Genomic DNA, 22580 nt, shown 5'->3' on the forward strand with positions numbered 1-22580 from the left:
CGGTATAATACGTACTGTTTGCAACGACTTAAATCTGAATAGTAAAAAGAGCAGATACGTAAAAGTAAGTACTACGGCCTCTGCTTAGTTTCTCAACGCTGCATTCAACCTCGCGTAAAAAGAGTGTCGCAATAATCCCTCGTTTTAACTCTCTCTCTCTCTCTCTCTCTTTCTCTTTTTGTTCCGTGCAGTTTTTCCAACGCTGAAAAATTGAAGTCAACAATGACAAAAGTCCGCACTCGATTTCTTTATCATGGAACACCATTAGAAGGTCCGTGAAAATACGGCTTTGGCGGTGAACGCGTTAAAGTTAAAACGGCATCACGTCGATAATGACGGAAAAGAACTAACGGGGCCGGATGAGCGGAGCCGTGTTCCAGTGACGTCTTCGGTGTGTAATCAAAAGCCAATGTAGAATTTGGCAACTGCGAATGCAAACGGTGCTTGACGTACCTTCAAATACAATTTGCACGAAGTGCATCGAGTGGCGATGGCCGAATTCCGCCATTAGCGTGCCGATTGATCGACGAGTTCGTTTCGTTGTCCGGCGACGAGGATCGGACGTTCCTGGAATTCTGCTTGTCCTTGTGAAAAGCACGGGAACGGACAGTTGTGATCGATTTCACCAACGCACGTGTGTAGCGTCTGTAAAGGGATTGCGTGTATCGTGACAATGCGCCAATATACAACCTTGTCCACGATTTTTCTTTTTTTTTTCTTTTTTCTTTACCACTTACGCTGATTGGGAAAGAATTAATTGCTGTCTAATCGTCAGTTGGCTAAGACAATTACTAACTCGCGAGGATCGCCGTTTTCTCTTTCTCTCTCTCTCTCTTTCTTTGTTAATTCATGGAACGACAGATAGAAATTTTAGATTTCAAAACTTTTATAATAATTAGATGTGTTTTGTTAGTAGTTTTGTTAGTAGTTTGTTAGTAATGGTATATATTAGATTAGATGTCTATTGTTAGTTGTCGGGTGTATCGTGAAAGAAGTGAACCGAAATGTTCACAAAGCGTTGAAACGAAAGGTACGTTTGAAGCGGAAAAAATCAGGAATATGTCAAGAGATGAGAAGTTCGTGTGGTTTATTAGTGAAATTGTAGTGCGAGCTTTGGAATTTAATTAAAACGAGTTTGACGGTAAACAGGCTACGCGGAGATTGGTTTGAGTTATTATATCGATGTATTCTATCATGTAGCTATAATTATGGAGAGCTCTATTATCTAGAATTTATGTATGTTTGTTTCGCAAAGATAATCATTCCATTAATTTGTTTAACGTACTGTAACCACACCATGGTATAACGTTAACGTTTAAATATTTATTCTATCCGAAATTGGAATTAAAATTACGTAAATCGAATGACATTCCTCAGGCAGTTTAAACTATTTATCTTATAATATATTTCCCAATTACATCCCTCGCGTCGTTAATTGATCGACATGGAGGAAGAATATCGTGAATTTCGTCGGAAATTAATAGTCAAAAACGACACTTTCTACCTTTCTAACGAAATTGCTTTATATTAATTAAATTATAGATTTAGATTACCCGTTAAAAATTTACTCGCGCATCTATTCTTTACCAACGAAGCTCGTTTCGCTACTGAACGTTTACTAATCGATTTTCTAACCCTCTGTAAAATGATTACCAACTTGTTTTGTAAGAATTATCAAATACTTCAGTATGTATATAGTAACGTTTAAACCGCGGATACTTATGCAAATTCATATTTTTACGAATATAATTGAAAAGGTAGAGAATTGTTTTGCCTATTAAACATCATAACGAATACCATACCGTGGGTGTTTCATATACATTTGCGCATTATATGCATTTTATGCATTTTTGCATTTTCAGATTTTCTAGAAATGCACGAAAATCCGCAGTCTAATAATGTTGAAAGACACGCTTGTAAATATATTCGTGACGTACAGAATGATTCTCCAGCTAGTTAACTCAAAAGCGGCGTCGTCAATCACATGACGGTGATAACGCCATATCCCTACGTGTAATCTGTCATCGAAGACTGCTATTGCCTGTTTCATGGTACAGACGACTGTATGCGTGTAAAATGGTAACGAGAATGCGTGATTTGTGGTGTGATCGGCGACACTACCTTTAAGTTAACTAACAAGAGAGAGAGAGAGAGAGAGAGAGAGTATCATACTGTAAATTTCAGAAACACGAGATACATGAAAAGTCGTAGTATACGTTGCAAGGTAATCGTTCCTTGTATCGAAGAAAATTCCGTATAAAATTAATGACTGTGAAAAATAACTTTAAAAGTTTCTTTCAAATTTACTCTATAGGGCGTTATTGTTGCTATCCACAAGATAATAAAATAGCACATAGCGGCCATTATCCCAAACCTCGTTAACTTCGTTAAGCAGGGGGCAGGTCATGCCATAAATTCAACCATTAACTGACCTGTCAGTTTATTAACCACTGTAATAGAATCACGCTGACCAACAGATTTATGTTGCGGCGTCGAATCCGCTAGTCATACGATTGTCTTGCCCGCAATTTTCAAATCCGATCAACTCGTGTAAATATCACCGATCAATTAGCAGTAACGTTATGCACAATGATCGAAATCTCCATAAATCCGCTATACGTTCTCGTCTTACGATTATTCCCGTTCTAACGACAAGTTTGCGCGTGATACTTTTGACAGAAGCAGATTTTACCGAAAGATACGGTGGAAATTGTATGGAAAGTCTCAGCCACTGTTCCTTACCTTCGATATTTGATAAATTTTTGTGTCCATCTACGTTTTCACTGCATTTCTACCAATAACAAACAAAAGAACGCAGCGCAGTTGAGAGAGGACGATAGCCATCGAAGGAGGTACAATTGCAGCGAAAAAGGACGCGCGCAACGTCATCTTATTTACCGTATTCTACGATCTGATTTAAGTTCGACGCAAGATTTCCTCGCTCGACATCTTGACCGATCTGCCGAAGATTCACGATCCATTGTGCTCGTGGAATGGAAAAGAGAGCGTCCGCCGTGTGTAGAGCTGTGAAAGGTAAATCGTGAGACGAGCTTCGCAGAGCTTCGCAAGCAAGCGAACGAGAAACGCCGATCGGGAAGGAGATACTCAACCGGAGGATGGTATTCGGGGAATCTGCCTACAACAATGCTTTCCTGACAACAGCAATTGCGATCGGTCATCCCCTCGTTCATTTTCCACGTGCCTGGCCTTAAACGCAGTTTAATTGCCGCTGGCACGTTTCATCGTGCGGTCACTCGAGTAATGTTTCTCTGGCTATGTAATTGTTCCCGGTTGCATTTCAGGAAAATCGAGATAATCGCGTGTAACAACATCGTTCGTGGCAACGAACCGATACGACCCGACGTTGGCAAAGAACGAGAACAACTTCAACGAAATAAATCGAATCGATCGTACCGCTGGCAAAAAAGAATCGCCGAGTTCTTCTCTTTCATTACTCTCTTTCTGTCTGCTTGTCTGTCTGTCTGTCTGTCTGTCTGTCTCTCTCTCTCTCTCTCTCTATCTATCTATCTCTCTCTATCTTTTTCTCTGCTTCCCTCTGTCTCTCTCTCTCTCTCTCTCTCTTTTTGTTACGATCTTAATTGCTTTAATATCAACTTGGTTGATATAGTTACGAGATAGTTAATAATCGTGGCAGCTGTTGCAAACTCGTTAATGCATTGTACATTACAGGCCCCTTTGACAGACGCCATAACTTGCGATATAATATGGAAAATTATATCACAACTTGAGTCGGATATTCTCTAAAGCGATTTTCAATTGAAATATAAGATTACTAAACAGCGGATTTTTATGTCTTTATAGGAAATTTGAACGAGCAACGTTGCACAGGATGCATGGCGTTGCATACCGTCGCATTGCACAGAATACGAATCGAGCGACGTGTTTACCCTCTTTAACTATATTTCCTCCGTATTTTCGTCCATCGTAGAACCATTCGATAAATACAATTCTAGTTACACGACTCTCTCTAGTAAATTAACGAGTCACAGAACTGAATAATTTTTCAAAGAAACGTTCGTGCTTGTGTACGTGCCGCGTTCGATGTTAACCATGTTGCGACGAAGAAGAAATAATAATTTTATGGGCGAAATTAGCAAAACAAGAGGAAGGTTCGTGGTTATTTAATTTGAGTATTCGTGACTCATCTTTAATTCTGTAATTCATTATCCTAGTTGGCGTTGAGGATAGCGTGATAATAATTCACTTCGTTTATATCACTGTATGAATTATTTATAAGCTTGCTCTCATTATTACGTACACTTTGCTTCACCTACTAAAGAAGACGAATTATTCCAATTATTATTATCAATCTTCAGGTATAAGACGGCTGGAAAAATTCTGCCGATATCGACGCGATTCTTTCGAGTCTATTTTCTATGGTGGCGGAAATATCAACTTTGTGCGGAGCTGTTTCTCTGACGCGAATTACGCGTAACGGATAATGCTGTTCTCTACGCAAGCACGTTGGAATGAAGTTTTTGATAATTAAGTTATCATTTTTTTTAAATATATGACGCATATACTTTAACTTTAATAATTTACATTTAATAATTAATAATACAATTGAGTGCGATATATTTTAAAGCCCGGTACGACACATAGACCCACGTCACAATTTTCACGCTCATAGCTCGATAGTGTTTTTCAAATTGCTCTTCGTTTTCTATTTTGAAGCGATATTTTCAGCTTGAGGATCCTACAAAATTATAAGGATACGAATCGGCATGTTAAAAGGAGCATCTAATATCGGTATATTTATTTCAAGGGAAAGCAGCAATTGATATCTGACACTGTCGTATCAAAAACAAACTATGTTGTTAACATTGTTATAGAACGTTGCAAGGATAAGAAAAATGTGAAGCGAGACGGACGAAAAAGATCGTTTAATTCAAAGGGTGAGCGAATGAGTAGTAGAGTGAGCCACTATAGTGGCGCTTCGTAACGTAAGATGATATCCGCGAAAGCCACTATAGTGGTGCAACGTATCTAAAAGGTTAATTTGGCGGAAAATAACAATGAAATACAATGAAACCTCGCTAACTCGAGCCTCCGTAACTCGAAAACTTTTATAAGACTAGAATTTTGTTCGTTCTTCTCGGTTTCAAAGCGAAAATCTCTAGAAGTTGTAATAAAACTTACTTTAACTCGAATTATTTGCCACGTGTCCAGATACATTATTTTATCTTTGTAACTCGAGCTTCGAATAGCCACTGCAAGTCGAACTTTACCCCCATAACTCCAACTTCTATCGCCGCTTCCTCTGCGACTCCAAATGTACCTATAGCTAGGCTATATGTCACAAGATGCGAGAAACCAATTATTCGATGTCGCCTTCTCTCTTCCACCTGTTAGGATTGTCTCGGATAACGGATAAGAAGACAAATATAAAACGACACAGGCTGTCGTTAACGTTAAAGTTAATCGTTTTTCGTCGGTCGAACGCGTAATTCCTATCGTTCCCCGCATCTTTAACTTTTGCATTTATTTGCGTTGCATGAAACGAGTTCGAAGGGAAAGCTTAAAATATACTAAAAGTTCCCGAGAAGGGGAATATAATTGTGGATTCGTACAAAGCTTCTCTGTGTCGAATTTTCATTTGTTAAACCTCTTTTACTCGGAAGTCTAAACTTCGGTAAATCGAAGATTTTAGCTGGCTCCTGCTCGCTGCAAGTTGGAATCGCCGACCGTAGCAGAAAATAAATTACGCAGCTGGAAATATTAAAAGAGACAAAGAAAGGCAGCGTGTCTAAGGAATAGCGAAAAGAGGGCCAGGTTAATCGAAATCTGTCGGTGAACGTGACAAATCTTCAAAGTCGATTTTCTCGGACAACAAAAATTTCTACAAATTATCTACGTCACTCTTTCGAACTACATTTATGAAACGAGTAATTACTTTTCCAATCGTATCTTCCACCCGATTTCGGTAGAAAAATTAAACGTTATTTCCTTTAACGAGTTTTTAATTCAAATAATAAGAATTCCCCGATATTTCGATGGAATATTTTATTTTAGGAAATGAAAAATATCACGGTTATAATATTTATTGCTCGACGCTCAACGAATTCATATAAAATAGATTGTGTCTTCAAAGCCAATAAAACATGGGACAGCTGGAGGTAAAAAATCCGAAAAGCAGTAATTTTATCTGGCAAAGGTAAAACGAAAATATAGAATAACCTTTTTTCCCCCGTATGAAGCTTCGTTTCTGAACAAATTGCTGATACAAATGGAGAGAATATGCGCAGTTATACGTGCGTGATTTTACTTATAGCTTGGTTTAATAAATATCAATGAAAACTAATACGTACTCATTCGTACGTACTACAATTCCAGCTTGTTATACCGAATAATGAAAAATGACCAATAAAACAAAAGCATAATTTTACTCGAAAATTGTTATTTATTGCTGGAAAAATTGTTGCAAACGATTCTCATTTTTATCTCCACGTAACTAAGTTTTATGTTATATTCCTATATGTTGTATTTCTATATTTCGTAGTATATTTTATACTTTATATTTTCATTTATATTTTATGCCTTGCCACTTTGTTTTCAAATATGCGCAATATATGGAAGAATATTTCTTCTTTCCTGAGTCTGTGATTATAATCTCGTCGACGTACACAGATGAGTTATTGCGGTTCTATATTGATAGGTTCGCAGGCTGTGATAGTCAAGATATTGCGCTTTTACGATCGATCCAACAAGCGTATCAGATATTCTGAAGCACTGCAACATATTTTCAATTATTATCCGATAGAAACTTTTGACAATGCAAGATATTTCGGGAAATTGTCACAAAAGTTACGTACATAGGTGGAGAAAAATAAAGATTCTAAATGTTTAGATACTTACAGCCTTACCAAGGAAAATATAAAATATTTTACTTTTTTTCATTTAGGAATGTTTGATTTCGTACGTAATTCTCTCTGCATCGTATTCGGTACAATGCACCTCTTATTGAAAATAAATGTTAACAATTACGTTACGTACGATGATATTTATTTCTCATAAAATATCGGAAGTGTTTATCTTTTTCTATCTTTTTCTATATTATTCGCCATGAATTCTTCGTTATTTTACTACACCGTCGAAGAGTTAAATATTTTTTCCACATGCCTGAACATTGAAATATCTTCTTTTATCACTCTGAATAATCAACAAGATAAATTCACTTTATAAACCAAATACAAAACACCGTGGGCAATATTTGCATTAAAAATAAATAATTTTTAACCATGAAACCATTTCGTTCTCCATCTTTTATTATTTAACGGACAAAAACGAGCTGCGAGCAAAGTACGTAGTTTGTGGTAATATCCATTAAACGAAGGTACGAATGATAAAACCATACACTGAAACAAAGACCGCATATTTAATGAATTGTCAATATTGATATACTCAGACACGAATCTATCTGTGGAAAAATGCCACGATATATTTTCGTTGTATGCTTTTACGTAAAATCACAGGTAGCAGGATTGTGTGACAGGTCATTGATTAAAATCCACGCGTTCGATAAGAAAGGATTTTTATCAGAGAAATATCTGAGTTGTTTAAAAAAGAAGACCAGAGACCGAGATTACAACTGTATACATTCCTGTTATTTATTACCCAACTTCCAATAACTCTCGTGGAATATTTCTAGAATCAACGTCGTAGTACGGTGCAGGATTTGTTAAAAATTCTACTGAATTTCATTGTTACATTTGCAGAACGGAGTTTACTAAAGCTCGATATTACTTTCGAATTACTATTGTAGGTACTTTATTACAAATTGCTACATTAAAGTGATAAATCAATGACATGGTACGTCCGTGAAAGACTCGCTCACGGACCTTATCGTTACCAACTCCCGCAAAGAACTTGTACAAATTATTTCTACGTATTCTAAATCGTTGCCTCGCATGAACACACAATTTGAATCGACTAATGGTTTTCCCAGTAATCTGAGTCAATTATCGCATCTTACGTGGGATTTACGGATGTTCCGACACTTAAGAACGGCCACGTTTCTCCGTTACTTGTCACCGCGTACTCGATAAAATTATATAAAACAAAATCACATTCGTAACGTGAAAGAATGCTCGCGCGAAAGATTTGTCGAGAAGAAAAGCACGCGTAAGGAAAAGTTTTCGGTAGAAATAAATCTGCAATACCCTTGTTTCACATTATACGTATTTCAGTATGCACACAGCGTGGCCAGGCATTCAAATGCAGTGAATAGAAACGGTGGCGAGGCGGCCGCAACCGACATCTGATTTTCCTGGCCAGTTTCCTTCCAATCATCCGAGTGGATTGGTCGAAATTTTCCTCGAGCGTCACACGCGCCCCAACGTTCGCTAGATGCATTCATTCCAAATACATTCATATCGCTACACACGACCGGCCGAGCACATAATGTTACACGAATGCACACGCAATAATATTCTTTATATCGGTCCATTCGTGCGACTACTTCGCCGCTAAAAAATTCCGCATTTCGCCCGTAATGCTGACCCGTAAAGTGTCAGATTGTAAGGCCGGGAAACGGAAATGATGTGCCTCTAACACGACCCACGAGCATATATTGAAAGAAAAACGTTGCCATGGGATAATAGAACGTTCGGATATTAGAGTATTCGAATAATATTGGTCCGGATATGGATTTGCTGTACTTGTGAGACGTAGTAAACAGTGGCTATAAAAAGTATTTCTACTTACCTAACTTTATTTTCCAACGAAACGTCTTTTTTTTACAGGTTCCGCGTTTCATCTTCATCGTATACTAAATGTTTGTAGCGATAAAAGTAATACCAAACGATATGAAATTTAATATACTTGCACCTGATCGATATATATATAATATACTATACTATATTATATATATACATTGCATTTATTGTAGTATGTATATGTCGGAGATGAAAGAACACCGGAGCCTTCCTCAAACACCAACATGGAAATTAACCAATTAACAGGAACGTCCATTTCCCTCACTTTCCGAACGAAGGCTTTTCTCGACGAATCCGATGATCTCGTGTCCTTAGACACAAATCATAGTTTTCCTCTGCAGCATCATCGTGACGGAAAGTTATTCTCTCTTTCATTAGCGAATTACATGGCGTCTTTACGATCAGTGAATACTCTACGTTCTAACAAAGAGTTAATTTAGTAATACTTGTACCGTGGACAAGTAAATCGTATCCTACTTAGACTTTGAAAAAAAGTACATTTGTTATCCAGTTGACCGCGGATTCGTTATCGAACCTAAGACCATTGTCATCGATGTCTAATCGCCGCGGTTACTTGTCAATTCTGCAATATCCACACTTGTATTAATAATCGTATTTGTCTAGTCAATATTTTCTCTATTGCATAACAGCAATGTCTAATCCAAACGAAGATTCGTTTCACGCCCCTAACCCTAATCATAACGTGAACCCGACATACATGTAGTATCCTAAATGGTCTAGAGTAAGGACAAGAAAGGATGTTCTATTTGAAGAGAAATTTAGTTTTATTTTAACAAGCAGTACCCAAAGCAAAAACTGACTACAATGTCTTAGTCTCACACTCGGCTCGCAACTTCTGTCTTCCCAGGTCAAAAAATGCTGACCCTCGACCCTCGCACCCTTCTCCCACTCCTTTACCCATTTAGCTTTGACGTCGCCAAGGCATACCCTCTTGCTTACACTCTCTCCCTCTTTCTCTCTTCGCCAGCACTCTTACGATTCTTGAAATAACAAAATGTAGTAATAGATATATCAAAGGAGTTGACAAACATCGAAAACCCCTAATTACTAAATTACTTGATACGTCGGACCAGATCCGCAGGCTAAGAAAACGCTACCCGTTAGACCTAAGCACTAGATTCGGCTAGATATTTCTAACAAGTAATATTTACGTATTTATAATATTATTATTTATAAAGTATATTTACTTACAATGAGTTAATAAGTGTATCAACTTGTTATAAATAATTAGCCATGTCGCTGCGCCACGCCAGAGAAACTTACTCAAAATTCTCAATGCGAGAATTGATTGTAAAGTACTTGTAAATAAAAAACTCTTACGATTCTTAGTTTATACCTTAAATTTACAACTTATACTATCCCGAGACAACTCGAATTTAAATACATCATAGACCCAGCGTATACCTCCAATTTTCTTTTGATATTACATTAATAAAATGGTTTTTGACAGTAGGAAATATAACACTTGTGGAAATCGAACTGTCGTGCTAAATAACGATACTTGAAAACAAGCTATGGAACAATCCGAGTATAAATCAGACTTGTCCACTGTCAGGGATCCTAATGCCGAGTAATACATAAGATTCACTCGTAATAAAGGGAAGATCTCGCAGTAGAGCGAAACGAAGCAGACAATTTAAAACAGACGAAGGTATCGATATCGATATCATCTCCAATCGGTATCGGTATCGTCTTCGCTGAAGATTTCACAACGATGGAATAGACATAAATGTATATTAATATAAATATCACTATAAATACATACGCACCAAGGGTGAGTCAATAATTATCCGCAATGCGGTTGTAAACTTCGTCTGTTTCAAAGTAGGCTACGTTTTCCAAAAACTCTGATATGCAGAGAGTATTTTTTTTTCTCGCACGAGCGCAATCTGAACCGGGAAATTTCAACTTCAAAAACAAATAACCCCGCTCTGCCCGGCCTTCAGCGTTTCGCACAGCCCCGAAACTTCCGTTTATTTCGTCCACAATTTTCGCTGCGTTACACTTACGGCCGAAAAAAACTCTCCATTAATTTTCAAACTAAGTTCTTGAACGCGAGAGCCTTGAAAGAACGTCCGGTATCAAGAGCGCAATATTTCTCGTGGCGAAAAAACGCACGACGAACAGGGAGTAGAGAAGATGGTGAACAGGAAGTGGGGAAAAAAAGGGGTAATGAGGGAACCAGGTCCGAGGAAGCGTGGTTAGTCGGAAGAAACGGAGAAACGGTGGAATTTTGGGATCGTAGCGCGTCCAGGACGAAAACGAAAGTCGCGATTGAAGAGTGTCAGGTCTGGGCCGAGTTATTGCCTGAAGTTAAGGTGGTAATGTCGGGGGCGTTGAATATGAAATTGGACAGTAGACGTGCTGTGCGTTGTGTTGAACCGCGTGCACGTGGCCATCGTGCTAGGGAAAATACAACTTGACTTCTAACGGGACGTGAAATCAGTAGCGAATGGAAATACAAGGTGGTCCCTCAGGTGAGGCTTCCTTTTGTATGTGGAAATGAAAAGTTTCTCCATTGAATATGTTTTACGCCACGCGCTGCTGACGTGCGAGCCGCCCTGCGTGCCGGAGAATCGTGGATCAGTATGAATAAGCGAACGAGAAACGATTCGACCAGACAGAAAGAAAGGATAGAAAACATTGCCTCCGCGTACCTACTATATTTCAGACGTGCTTCTTTTTCGTAAAATGTATATTAATAGTAGAATTCAGAATCTTTGTTCTTTATAATCACCGTAATTCAAATAGCAATGGTTCCGCTCGTTAGAATCATCGTAATTCAAACGGCAATGGTTTTATTATCTGTAATCGTTGTAATTCAAATAGCAGTGATTTCGATCATAATTATCGTAATTCAACTATACCGTGACCTTACTCTTAACAGTTATCGGTATTCAAATAACAACGGCTTTATTCCTTAGAATCGTCGTATTTCAAATGGCAATGGTTTTATTCTTTGTATTTGTCGTAATTCAAACAGCAATGTTTTTTTTTCATTATAATTATCGTAATTAAAATATACCATGACTTTATTCTTAACAGTTATCGTAATTCAAATGGCAATGGCTTTATTCACTAGAATCATCGTAATTCAAATAGCAACGACTTTATTCCTTAGAATCACCGTAATTCAAGTGGCAATGGTCTTATTCTTTGTATCCGCCGTAATTCAAATGACAACGGTTTTATTCTTTGTATCCGTCGTAATTCAAACAGCAATGTTTTTTTTCATTATAATTATTGTAATTCAAATATACCATGACTTTATTCTTAACAGTTATCGTAATTCAAATGGCAATGGCTTTATTCACTAGAATCATCGTAATTCAAATAGCAACGACTTTATTCCTTAGAATCACCGTAATTCAAGTGGCAATGGTCTTATTCTTTGTATTCGTCGTAATTCAAATGACAACGGTTTTATTCTCTGTGATCGTGCTGATTCAAATAGTACAACGGTTTTATTCTTTGTATCCGTCGTAATTCAAACAGCAATGTTTTTTTTTCATTATAATTATTGTAATTCAAATATACCATGACTTGATTCTTAACAGTTATCGTAATTCAAATGGCAATGGCTTTATTCACTAGAATCATCGTAATTCAAATAGCAACGGCTTTATTCCTTAGAATCACCATAATTCAAATGGCAATGGTCTTATTCTTTGTATTCGTCGTAATTCAAACAGCAACGTTTTTTTTTTTCATTACAATTATTGTAATTCAAATATACCATGACTTTATTCTTAACAATTATCGTGATTCAAATATACCATGACTTTATTCTTAACAGTTATCGTAATTCAAATGGCAACGGCTTTATTCCTTAGAATCACCGTAATTCAAATTGCAATGGTTTTATTCTTTGTATTCGTCGTAATTCAAATGACAACGGTTTTATTCTCTGTGTTCGAGCTGATTCAAATAGTACAATGGTTTTATTCTTTGTATTCGTCGTAATTCAAATAGCAATGATTTCGTTCGTTATAATTATCGTAATTCAAATATACCATGACTTTACTCTTAACAGTTATCTGGATTCAAATGACAACGGCTTTATTACTATCATTCATAAGTATTTGCATAATTCCAAATTATTACAAGTGCACAAAATATAAAACATACTTCAAATGCAACCCTTTAGTCTAATCTTTGCCTTTAAATTTATCTCAAGCAATCATATATTGAAATCAGAGAATCAGATTTTATTAAACGAAGAAAAAAAACAAAGCATCGGATAATTCAACGAACAGACAATTTCATTCTACGTTTTCTTCCCGTTCGCTTTCTACATAGCGCTGTATCTTTTAAGTTACAGACTTTCGTGGATATACGCTAACGCGTGACTCGGAGATACGAACAATTTGGAGCATCGAAGGTTCGCTGTAATTTACAGCAGATACTTATCGATCGTGTTGCTTCTTCGTTAAAACGGACGTACTGGAATTTCTCGAGCGCGTGATCTTTTGCCTAGAATTTTATCCGAGTGCTATTATCGAATGGCGAATTTTTACCTTGAATTCTCAGGCTGTTAGATTACAATTGCAACCGATCGCGAGTAAATAATTGTTTCTCGATACGTAGAGAAGAAATCGACGATACATTATCCCTTAGGAAAGATTATATTTGAAATATTCTTATCTCGTTTCAAGTCGTATATTCGATATTACGATAATCTCCGATCAATCATATCCGAAACAAACCAGTATCCTAATATTCACCAGGCGTAACTGACGAAACAACGAGAAAGAAAAGAAGACGAAACGATTAACTTGCAGTGAAATTACTTCGATTCTTCGTCTTTAATTTAACGTTCGTTATTAATGCACCCCTGACATTCATTTCGTACGATTCAAATCGTATCGTTAAAAGAGAGAAAAACACAGAGATACTTGCAGCAAGGCGATATATATCTTTGAATACGTTGCTTCTAACGGCATGATAAATCCACCGTTACTCTCTAAAAGAAGTTATATATCTTTTGTATCGTCGTTTTTGCCAGGACGCAGGGCATTGCGCAACATTCATACTTATTATAGTCGGTTCAGCGATCCGGGTGGCATTCGAAAGTTTAGCGACTTCTCAGAATATGACTCAAATACTGGCTGTACCCGTATCGTTTCTCGTTCGGTCGTTTCGTTTAACGAATTCGCCGACGATGTTCGACGATAAATTAATATTAAACAGCCGATGTGTTCGCGACGTGATTTTCGTCAGCGCGTCGCTTGATTATTGCAAATCCAGGGAACTATCGTGCAAATGTTTGGATAGTGTGATTAAGTTAAGTTGACAGTTAGTTTACATGGAATGTCGAAGAGAGATGATTCGGGAATCTTGAGATTTAAAACGTCGAAGACGACACGAGACGAAGGTTAATTGACGTAGATTTATAAATTCCTCTCTTAACATCGATTTTCATTACGAAATCATTTTTATCGATACTCCGTTCCGATGGCAATGTAGCAATCGATGTCTTCAAGAAGTTTATGCGATCGAACAAAAGTGTAACGCAGATCTTGCATTCGACGAAGATGAAACGGAATGAAACCACGGTAGAAGTTTCCAATGGAGCGTAATATATTCATAAAAGGTATCTACAGATGTTCGAATACCTTCGTGAGCCACTATTGCGCGTTTCATTGAAAAATAGTTGTTGAGATCGAGATAGGAAAATTTATCGTGGAAACAATAAATAGAACGCATCTTTCGCTAAGTCTTTTTGCGTTTGAAGAACAAGTATACATATGACAAAACACTTTATAGGATAATTGTAAATATCAAAAGGATACGAGCAAAATTATAGTCTTATAGACGTGTCTTTATAGAGATTGGACTATATCCACTTTTTTCGCTAGAAACATATTTCAAGTATAAAGATTATATTACAATGATATGCACACACATAGATGGGAACGATTTTCGTGTAGATATCGGTGTATAAGATTGCCAGGAAACAGTATCAGCTAGCTAAATAGAATTCATTACCCGACATTGTTTAATTAACAATACTCTAGAGAGCAACGGTAACGTAGAAATAAATCGAACTAGAATATCCGTTTATTTGTATCGTTTTACCGTATTTGTGTTGCCAGTGCCCTAAAGCGATGTCCAGCGTTTTACGATAGACTCTGCATTTATGCGAATGCGAGGAAAGCAAAACGTGGCACTGCCAATACATATGAAAAAGATCGATCGAACAACGCCACTGGCCTGTTTCGGCAACGTATCGAAAAGCAATTTGTATACGGCGCTCAAGCCGAGTACTTTAAAATATTACACCGGTTTACGGTTGTTTCGACGCGAAGGTGTGAGTATTTCTCTTCGAAATCGGCAGTTTCCTGGCACACGGTAACCGTATTCCAAACGTACGAAAGGTCCAACTTTATTAATTAAACGGTAACAGATTGGTTCTGTTCTCGGTGCCTCGATGATCACACAGTTGAGATAGTTAAATGGATTTCGTTTAAAATTCAACGTGACAAACAGACTGCGGATATTTCTGTAAATTTATAGTATTACAAACCTAACTATTTTCCCTGTTTTTTTTTTTTTAATATATAGTATATAGGTTTTAACGTCACGCTAAACGCGTCTATGTGGTTATTAACGATTTTGCTAAATAACGATACGTCTGCCAGAAAGGAGGGAAAGTTTGATCTTTATCGCGGAGATTTTCATTGAATGTTCCTTTGAAATTGGTATTTGCTTTGTCCCAAATATCGCGAAATAAATAAATATTTTGGGTATAGAGTAGTTTCCAATTAATAGGTCCCTAACGATTGGACCGATATCGCGATGAATGCTACATCGAATATTTCATAATCCTTGTGCATCGTGCGCACTCTGTGTATTTCTAAGCGTCCCATAAATGCACGATCATTCGCAATCTATTAACGATTTGCCACATTTATTTAATTCTCCGTAAGCCTCCAAACACCTACGAACTCGGATTGTGCTTAACATATTTAAGGAGACAACGTCAATTTGATTTATGATCTGCATAGTAAAACGTGAATGCGACGCATGAGTACATAGATATACAAACCACTCAAAGCTGTTTAATGCCGTGGATACTGTTTGAAATCTAAACAGGTATATCCTAATGAATTCCAAACACATTGTAATTAAGATCTGCAATTTCTCTGGCAAAATTCACGCACGTTTTCAGTGATAATCGTTATGTACAAAGAAAACTTTCGCAGTCTTCGCGAAAACTTGCTGAAAGGTGTTTAAGCGCGAACACAAAGGAAACAAAGTGGAAGCTTTCTTAATTCCTAAATGCTTTCCGCAAACTGGTATTACGTGGAGTGTACGAGCACGCAATTTAGGATGGCTGTGCATGTTCCTAATTTTGGGGAAGCCGTTGCCACAAGTCCTAAAACCCATTACTGATCAGATCTGTTCGAATCCGGTGTACACGAGTTTACAATGTGCTGATGAAAATCCGAGATCTAATTAAAATTTCAGATCCTCTAAGCTGGAATTAGATAGCACGTAATAATACACATAGATATAATACAGGTATAAGAATTTGTAAGGTTAAAAATAACAGTGACGCGTAATTCGTACGCAGACGTATTTCTACGTTGATCAAATCGTGTTCTTGTTTATTAATAACATTAATTATCGAGGCAATAAAATTTGCACGTATGAAAACGAAGGATCGAAATGACCATGGAACGCTGAGACTAATGAAACGCTGCTATCTTTTCTCGCAATTAACGAGTGCAATTTACGTTTACCTATCGATAAAAAGAATGGAGAAAAATGGTTTTAATTAGATACATTCTGACCGGTTGTACGTATAATTTGTCTTATTAACATCATTAGGTTTCGCAAAAAAGATTTTAATTATCGCTGTTTTTTATTTCCTATTCGTTCGATGCAACGTTCGACGTATACAAATATTTCGAAAGTAAATTCTTGTGATCAATAAGACAAGTTAAAGTAGCAAACGGGAAAGAAGATATATCGTATGCAACAATTAAGGAAAATAGGAAATATAGCATAAATTAAGTTTTTCACGGATGTCGTCGACAACATTTGCAAATCCAATTTGCAACGTTTGTTTGTCGCAATTTTACGATGCTAATTTGCGCATACGTCGTTCCCACTCTGCGAAAACTAAACAAGAACTATTTTGCGTAGCCTGCGCTGTCTCGTATCATCGTCCTGTCTCATACACAATTTACCCAATTACGTTAATCGATGATAACGAATGTTGACACTATTACCCTGATGATGTATCGCAAGCTACAGTCATTTACTAATAATAATAATCCAATGTAATCATACTATCGACGATGAGCGTATTTTCCTGGATAGAACAACAACGAGCAACTATTATTCGTTATTTGCTCTTTAAGAAGTCGGATAACGATTCGATCACCGTGCTTTCGAATTCTATCCATATAATTTTCACGCGCGTGTCTCGTTACAGTACTGATAAACGAACAAACAGTAATTAATATTTCACAGATATTATATTATACAGGGTGGTTGGTAACTGGCGGTACAAGCGGAAAGGGGATGATTCTACGCGAAAAAAGAAGTCGAAAATATAGAATAAAAATGTTTCGTTCGAGGCTTTGTTTTCGAGAAAATCGACTTTGAATTTTCGTTGGGTACGCGTGCACTTTATCACGTCTCGTTATAACGGATCTCACTGTAGATCGTTGTCTCGATGGAAAAATAAAAAAAAAAGATTTTTATTCTATATTTTCGACTTCTTTTTTCGCCCCCTTTCCGCTTGTACCACCAGTTACCAACCACCCTGTATAAAGTATTAATATGTTTTATGTATAATTAAATAGTACGTTCAAAAATAAAGAATAGTTTTAACGAGTTGTATGCAACGCGCGTGATACATTTACAAAATTTGTCTACGTCATACGTCGAGATACTTTTTACCAGTACGAAATTTCACGAACGAAATGTCAAATAAGGGGAATTGTCGCTAGTATCGGTACACTTTTTAGTGTAATTTTTAACGTCGCGTTTCTTGTAAATTTCAGATGCGAGGGCGTAGATTCATTAGTGGCGTACGTGCATATAGACAGGAAGAAGGAGAAGATAGATTCGTTTTGCAGTGGAAAGGCGGCACGGCCTATCATGAGTAACGGACCACGGCTTTCCTTGGAATTTAACGGCATCACATCATCTCGCCAATCACGAGGTTTCAAAGCTGTGTATTCCTTCATAGAAAGTAAGTAACACGTTCCTTCTTTCTTCTTGTCGAGTCGTCGCAGACGAAATGACCGAATTCTTGATAAAACTTGTAACTTTGATATCCCCCTTTAAAACAGAATCAACGAAATTATGCTTCCACAGACACGATAAATTTTGCCTAAAGAAGTTTGACAATTTACATTCTGTCTGTAACAGCCTGAAACTGAGTATGCGCAATTCCGACGATAACCTTGTTGATAAAATAATTCGCATTTTCAATTTATTTCAGACGCAATAGTAATTTGTCCAATGTTATTCAAACTCCTAATAAATAAACGCGTTCTATGTGGAACGTGCGAGTGCATTCTATCGATACGTCATAGGTCACTCATTCGTGTATCGAATTCAGTTTTGAGATAATATTAACGCGAAATCGTGCTTCATAATAACTGTCATTTGTATCCGTTTGATCGAACACGTTCCACAAACAACGATAATATTAAATTTATTGAGAAACGATATACGATGATGTCGGTTACATCACTAGGTCATGAATGAATCTCGTCGATCGTCAGCAGAACGATTAAGGAGCGTTTCATTAGAAAAAGTGCTTGGTGCTTTGACGCGTTTAAATCGACATTTATAAAACGACGAAAGCGGAACAGGACGAAACGTTTCTTCCGTCTATAATACTTGATTTACACGCTGCGACGATTCAATTAAGTCGAAGGGGAAAAGAACCGAGAAAGTGTGTTATTTTCCTCTTTCTGCTTTTCTTAATGATAAATTGTATTACGTAATAAAGATCTTTGCGCGTCGAAAGTTATTACGTACAAATTGTGGAAACGTTAAAGTTCTGGAGTGAGAGGTTTTTTTTTTTGTCGTGGAAATTACGTGTGAATTTAATCCGCTGGAATACTTTCAACGTTACCGTTGTAGTTTGTCTACGATGAAGCTATCGCTTTAGGTTTTTAAAGAAGAGTGTCCAATATCAGGAGAAATAAACCAGAAACGATTTCTCCGTTCATTTTATCCAAACGATTTGAATGTGCAGGGAAAACCATTTTACAGAGGGCTAGGTGAGGATTTATAGTACAACGATACCGAGATATATAACGAAGAAGAAATATTTTTTAATATCTGAACAAAACTCGATCTCTAGGTAACGTACTAGGTATACGCATGTTCAGTTACCATTTAGCGTAAGACTCGAAAAATTTCTAGGATTTTTATTTTACCTTTTCTCCTCGATATCCCTTCTATTATTTATGCTCTCTTTTCCTCCGCGTCTTTTTATACGTTTCATAGATCTCTTCCTTTCTTTCTTTCTTTTTTTTTTTTTTTTTTTTTGGCTCTCGACTTTTCTCAAGAGGAATAAAGGGAACTTCCCCTTATTTTACTTTTACTCATTTCTGCCAAATTCTTTCCCTGCGTCATTACTCCTTTTCCATCCGCTATTTCTCTTCCTATTTCCACATCGTCCTCCGTTTCTTCATTTTTCTTTTTTTTCTTTTCATCTCTTTTTTTTTCCTCGCCACGCTACATACACATTTCTCCGCTTCCACCTCCCCTTCGCACCGTCGTTTTATCTTTCCCCCCGCTGCCTCTGTGTCGCTGCAACCGCGCTCCCTTCGCTCGTCCCTTTCGCGTCTAGTAAATTCAGATATTGTCAGTACCATAAATCGGTTCGATGTGCTCGGTTAAAGATAGACGATACGCATCATTGAGAATAAGTTATTGGTACGGGACGTGTTCGAGACGTAACGTCGGCGCATGACGTACGGTCTTATACGCGTTCGCGGCGTCTGTGCCACAGCGAGTCCGGTCCTTTCTGCCGCGCGCCTATGTCCCGTCAAAATTTCAATTTCCGTTGAGCATTCTATCGTGATGGCAATGTGTCTCTCCTCGTGCGGCCGTTCATCATCCACAGCCGAGGTTCAGATTGCAGCGTACACGGCTGGAATGCCCGGCCTGCGGAACAAATGGATCGCAAAGTGTGTTTGTCTTTCGCCTGGAGAACAGATTCGCCAGAGGAGAAGCGATACTCGCCTCCGTGATACTCAAAAATTCGTTCCTTCGTCGAACCATCCACTCCGGTGGGCAGGGGCAGTAAGAAGAGAGGGGAAACGATAGGATAGACGATAACACGGTCAGTCGAATTTAAAAGAGGATGCGAAAAATTCGGATGGAATTAAAGTACAAGAGGTTACAAGTTTGCCGCATCGCGAATATTTCTGCCTGGCTACGGAAGCGTTTTCATACCGAAACTTTCTTCCTGTCTGGGGGAAAGCATTCGAAGATTGCAGTGTTTAGAGTTGCAGACAGCAGATAGGAACAAGTCGAATGGAAATAGGGAAGGGGGAAGGTTGTGGATGTTAGTCGATCATAAGCATGCGGACATTTGGAAATTATCTCAAATGTTCATACAATACGTCATCGAGCTGTGTTCTTTGTCCGTTATAAACGAAGTTTTCTGTTCTGTGATTTAATTATATTAGTAATTACATGACATGGACGATAGAGTCTCAACGATTGAAATTGAATTTGTCGAACAATGGAGATTAAAATTGTAGATTTTATAGCTTGGTGTAAATTAAAAGAGATCAAAATTTAGCTTATTGCGTTAGGTTTATTTCAGCTGTACAAGTTTATAGTTCGAAGATATGAATTTTATTTGCGACGGAAATTATAATCGCCCGATCAAATATACGTATTTGCTCGCTGCTGTACTTACAGCTTTAAGAAAGGAACGTTTGGTTTTCGATATACGTGTAATTTACCTTTTATCCTCTCATTTAACAACTCTGATCTAGTCCATTTAACTTGGAGTGTGCTAAAAATTATACGCACGCGCGTCTGTCCGGAAGTTGGAGGGAAATGGTTATACTTTCCCAATCGCTAGCGAATCTGAGAATCGAGCAATTGTAAAACACTTAGTACTTGGATATTTCAACTTTCTCCATTTTCGGAAGAAACACTTGAAATTGGATAAAAGGGAAGAGTATGCGATATTCGCCACGTAAAGGAGACATAGTAGCCGATAAGTATCGAGGTGCGATTCTTAGAGAAATATTGTCATATTTCAGCCAAACAAGCTTCAGATACGCGTACCACTTTCAGTCGAGAAAAGAAAATACTCTCTATCCGTTATATATACGCGGGGAAATATGAAACTAAACTAGTTTAAACTAAATTACGCTATAAATTATACTCGCAAGAAATATACAGAGTGGTTGGTAACTGGTGGTACAAGCGGAAAGGGGGTGATTCTACGCGAAAAAAGGAGTCGAAAATATAGAATAAACATTTTTCGTTCGAGGCTTTGTTTTCGAGAAAATCGACTTTGAATTTTCGCTCGGTACGCCTGCATTTTATCGCGTCTCGTTATAACGGATCTCACTGTAAATCGTTGTCTCGATGGAATGACTGGTACTTGTCAGAGTGTAAAAGGGTCCTGCAATCTGTTTATCGAACCTCGATTGATCAGTTTCCTCGTTTTGTACAACTTGCAACACGTTTTGAAAATTTTTACCGCGTATCGTTCGATACGATGATATCAGTTATCAGGAAAATTCCGGATCGATCGCTAGATCGCTAGATGCTAACGCTAGAATACCACAGCAGTCAAAGTGACTGGTTCTACAATTTTACAAACGTGTCAATCCTCGCTTAGGGATCATGGTCCCAGATGGATTAATAATACCAAAAATGTGCTACATAACATGGAATTGCTTCTGTAAGAAAGTAATAAATCGACAAATATAAAAGTATTCTATTATTACGTATTTTTTAAAGACCAATCATTTCGACTAGTTTCGATAGAAATAGCTTCGTGTTAACTATCGGTAGGTTAAAATAATATTCATGTTTATATTATCTATATACCTATTAAAATAACATAAAGTGTTTAAACGAAGAATATTATTATCCATGCATATAGAGGGTGCTCTAGGTCTTTTCCACAGAACGAAGCCAGCATATCCCACGAGTAAAAGTACGAAATTCAAAGCGAGAACTACAAACGCGATAAGTCAGATTTCCCATTATTATCTTCCAATTATTCAAAACTTACTATGATGTACTATGTAAAATGTACTAGTACAAAAATGTACTATGACGTACAGACGAAAACCTTGATGTCTCGTGCCTGATGATTCCTACCCTCTCTACATACGCATATCGGGTGCCTGTTAATTTTAAGAGACAAGTTTGCCATGTTAACACTGACACCACCGTCTATCTCTATCGCTCATGTGCGAGCAGCGTATTGTTCGGCAAGTTCCGGCAAGTAGACAGGATTCCTATTATCGCGTAATTGAAACGCGAACAAACGGATTTCGAGCCATTCACAATGGCAGAAAGGAGAATCTGCGGCACCGAAGTTCTTCGTTTGAGCGCAAGTCGTTCCTTTCCGAAACGAGCCCCGCTAACGATAAAAAGTTTCGCTTTAATTGCTATGGTAGGATATCCTTCTGGGAAACTTCAAAGCTGGATATCGTCCACGAAAAGGCCGGACTTGCCGGTTACGCGCTCAGCAACCATTCGTAAACGAATCTTCTGCTATTGCTAAGATACCAGGTGTCTTGCGTTTTAAAATCGAAAGCCATTAAAATTAGCAAGCCGCGTTCGCGTGTGACGCGCCACTTCAAAGCA

General features: G+C 37.6%; 2 protein-coding genes across 3 annotated transcripts in view; one reads left to right on the plus strand and one right to left on the minus strand.

Annotated features, from left to right (window-relative positions):
• LOC126870727 (suppressor of lurcher protein 1) overlaps positions 1-22580 on the plus strand; it is a 527940-nt gene that overhangs the window by 456905 nt on the left and 48455 nt on the right. For both annotated transcript variants that reach the window (XM_050628716.1, XM_050628717.1), the window contains exon 10: positions 17774-17964. In XM_050628716.1, coding sequence (XP_050484673.1) covers positions 17774-17964 — 191 coding nt within the window. The remainder of the gene's footprint in view (positions 1-17773; positions 17965-22580) is intronic.
• LOC126870746 (uncharacterized) overlaps positions 1-22580 on the minus strand; it is a 118096-nt gene that overhangs the window by 565 nt on the left and 94951 nt on the right. The gene's annotated exons all lie outside the window — the stretch shown is intronic.

This window comes from Bombus huntii, chromosome 10, assembly GCF_024542735.1.
Source record: "Bombus huntii isolate Logan2020A chromosome 10, iyBomHunt1.1, whole genome shotgun sequence".
NCBI classification, from domain to species: Eukaryota; Metazoa; Arthropoda; class Insecta; order Hymenoptera; family Apidae; genus Bombus; species Bombus huntii.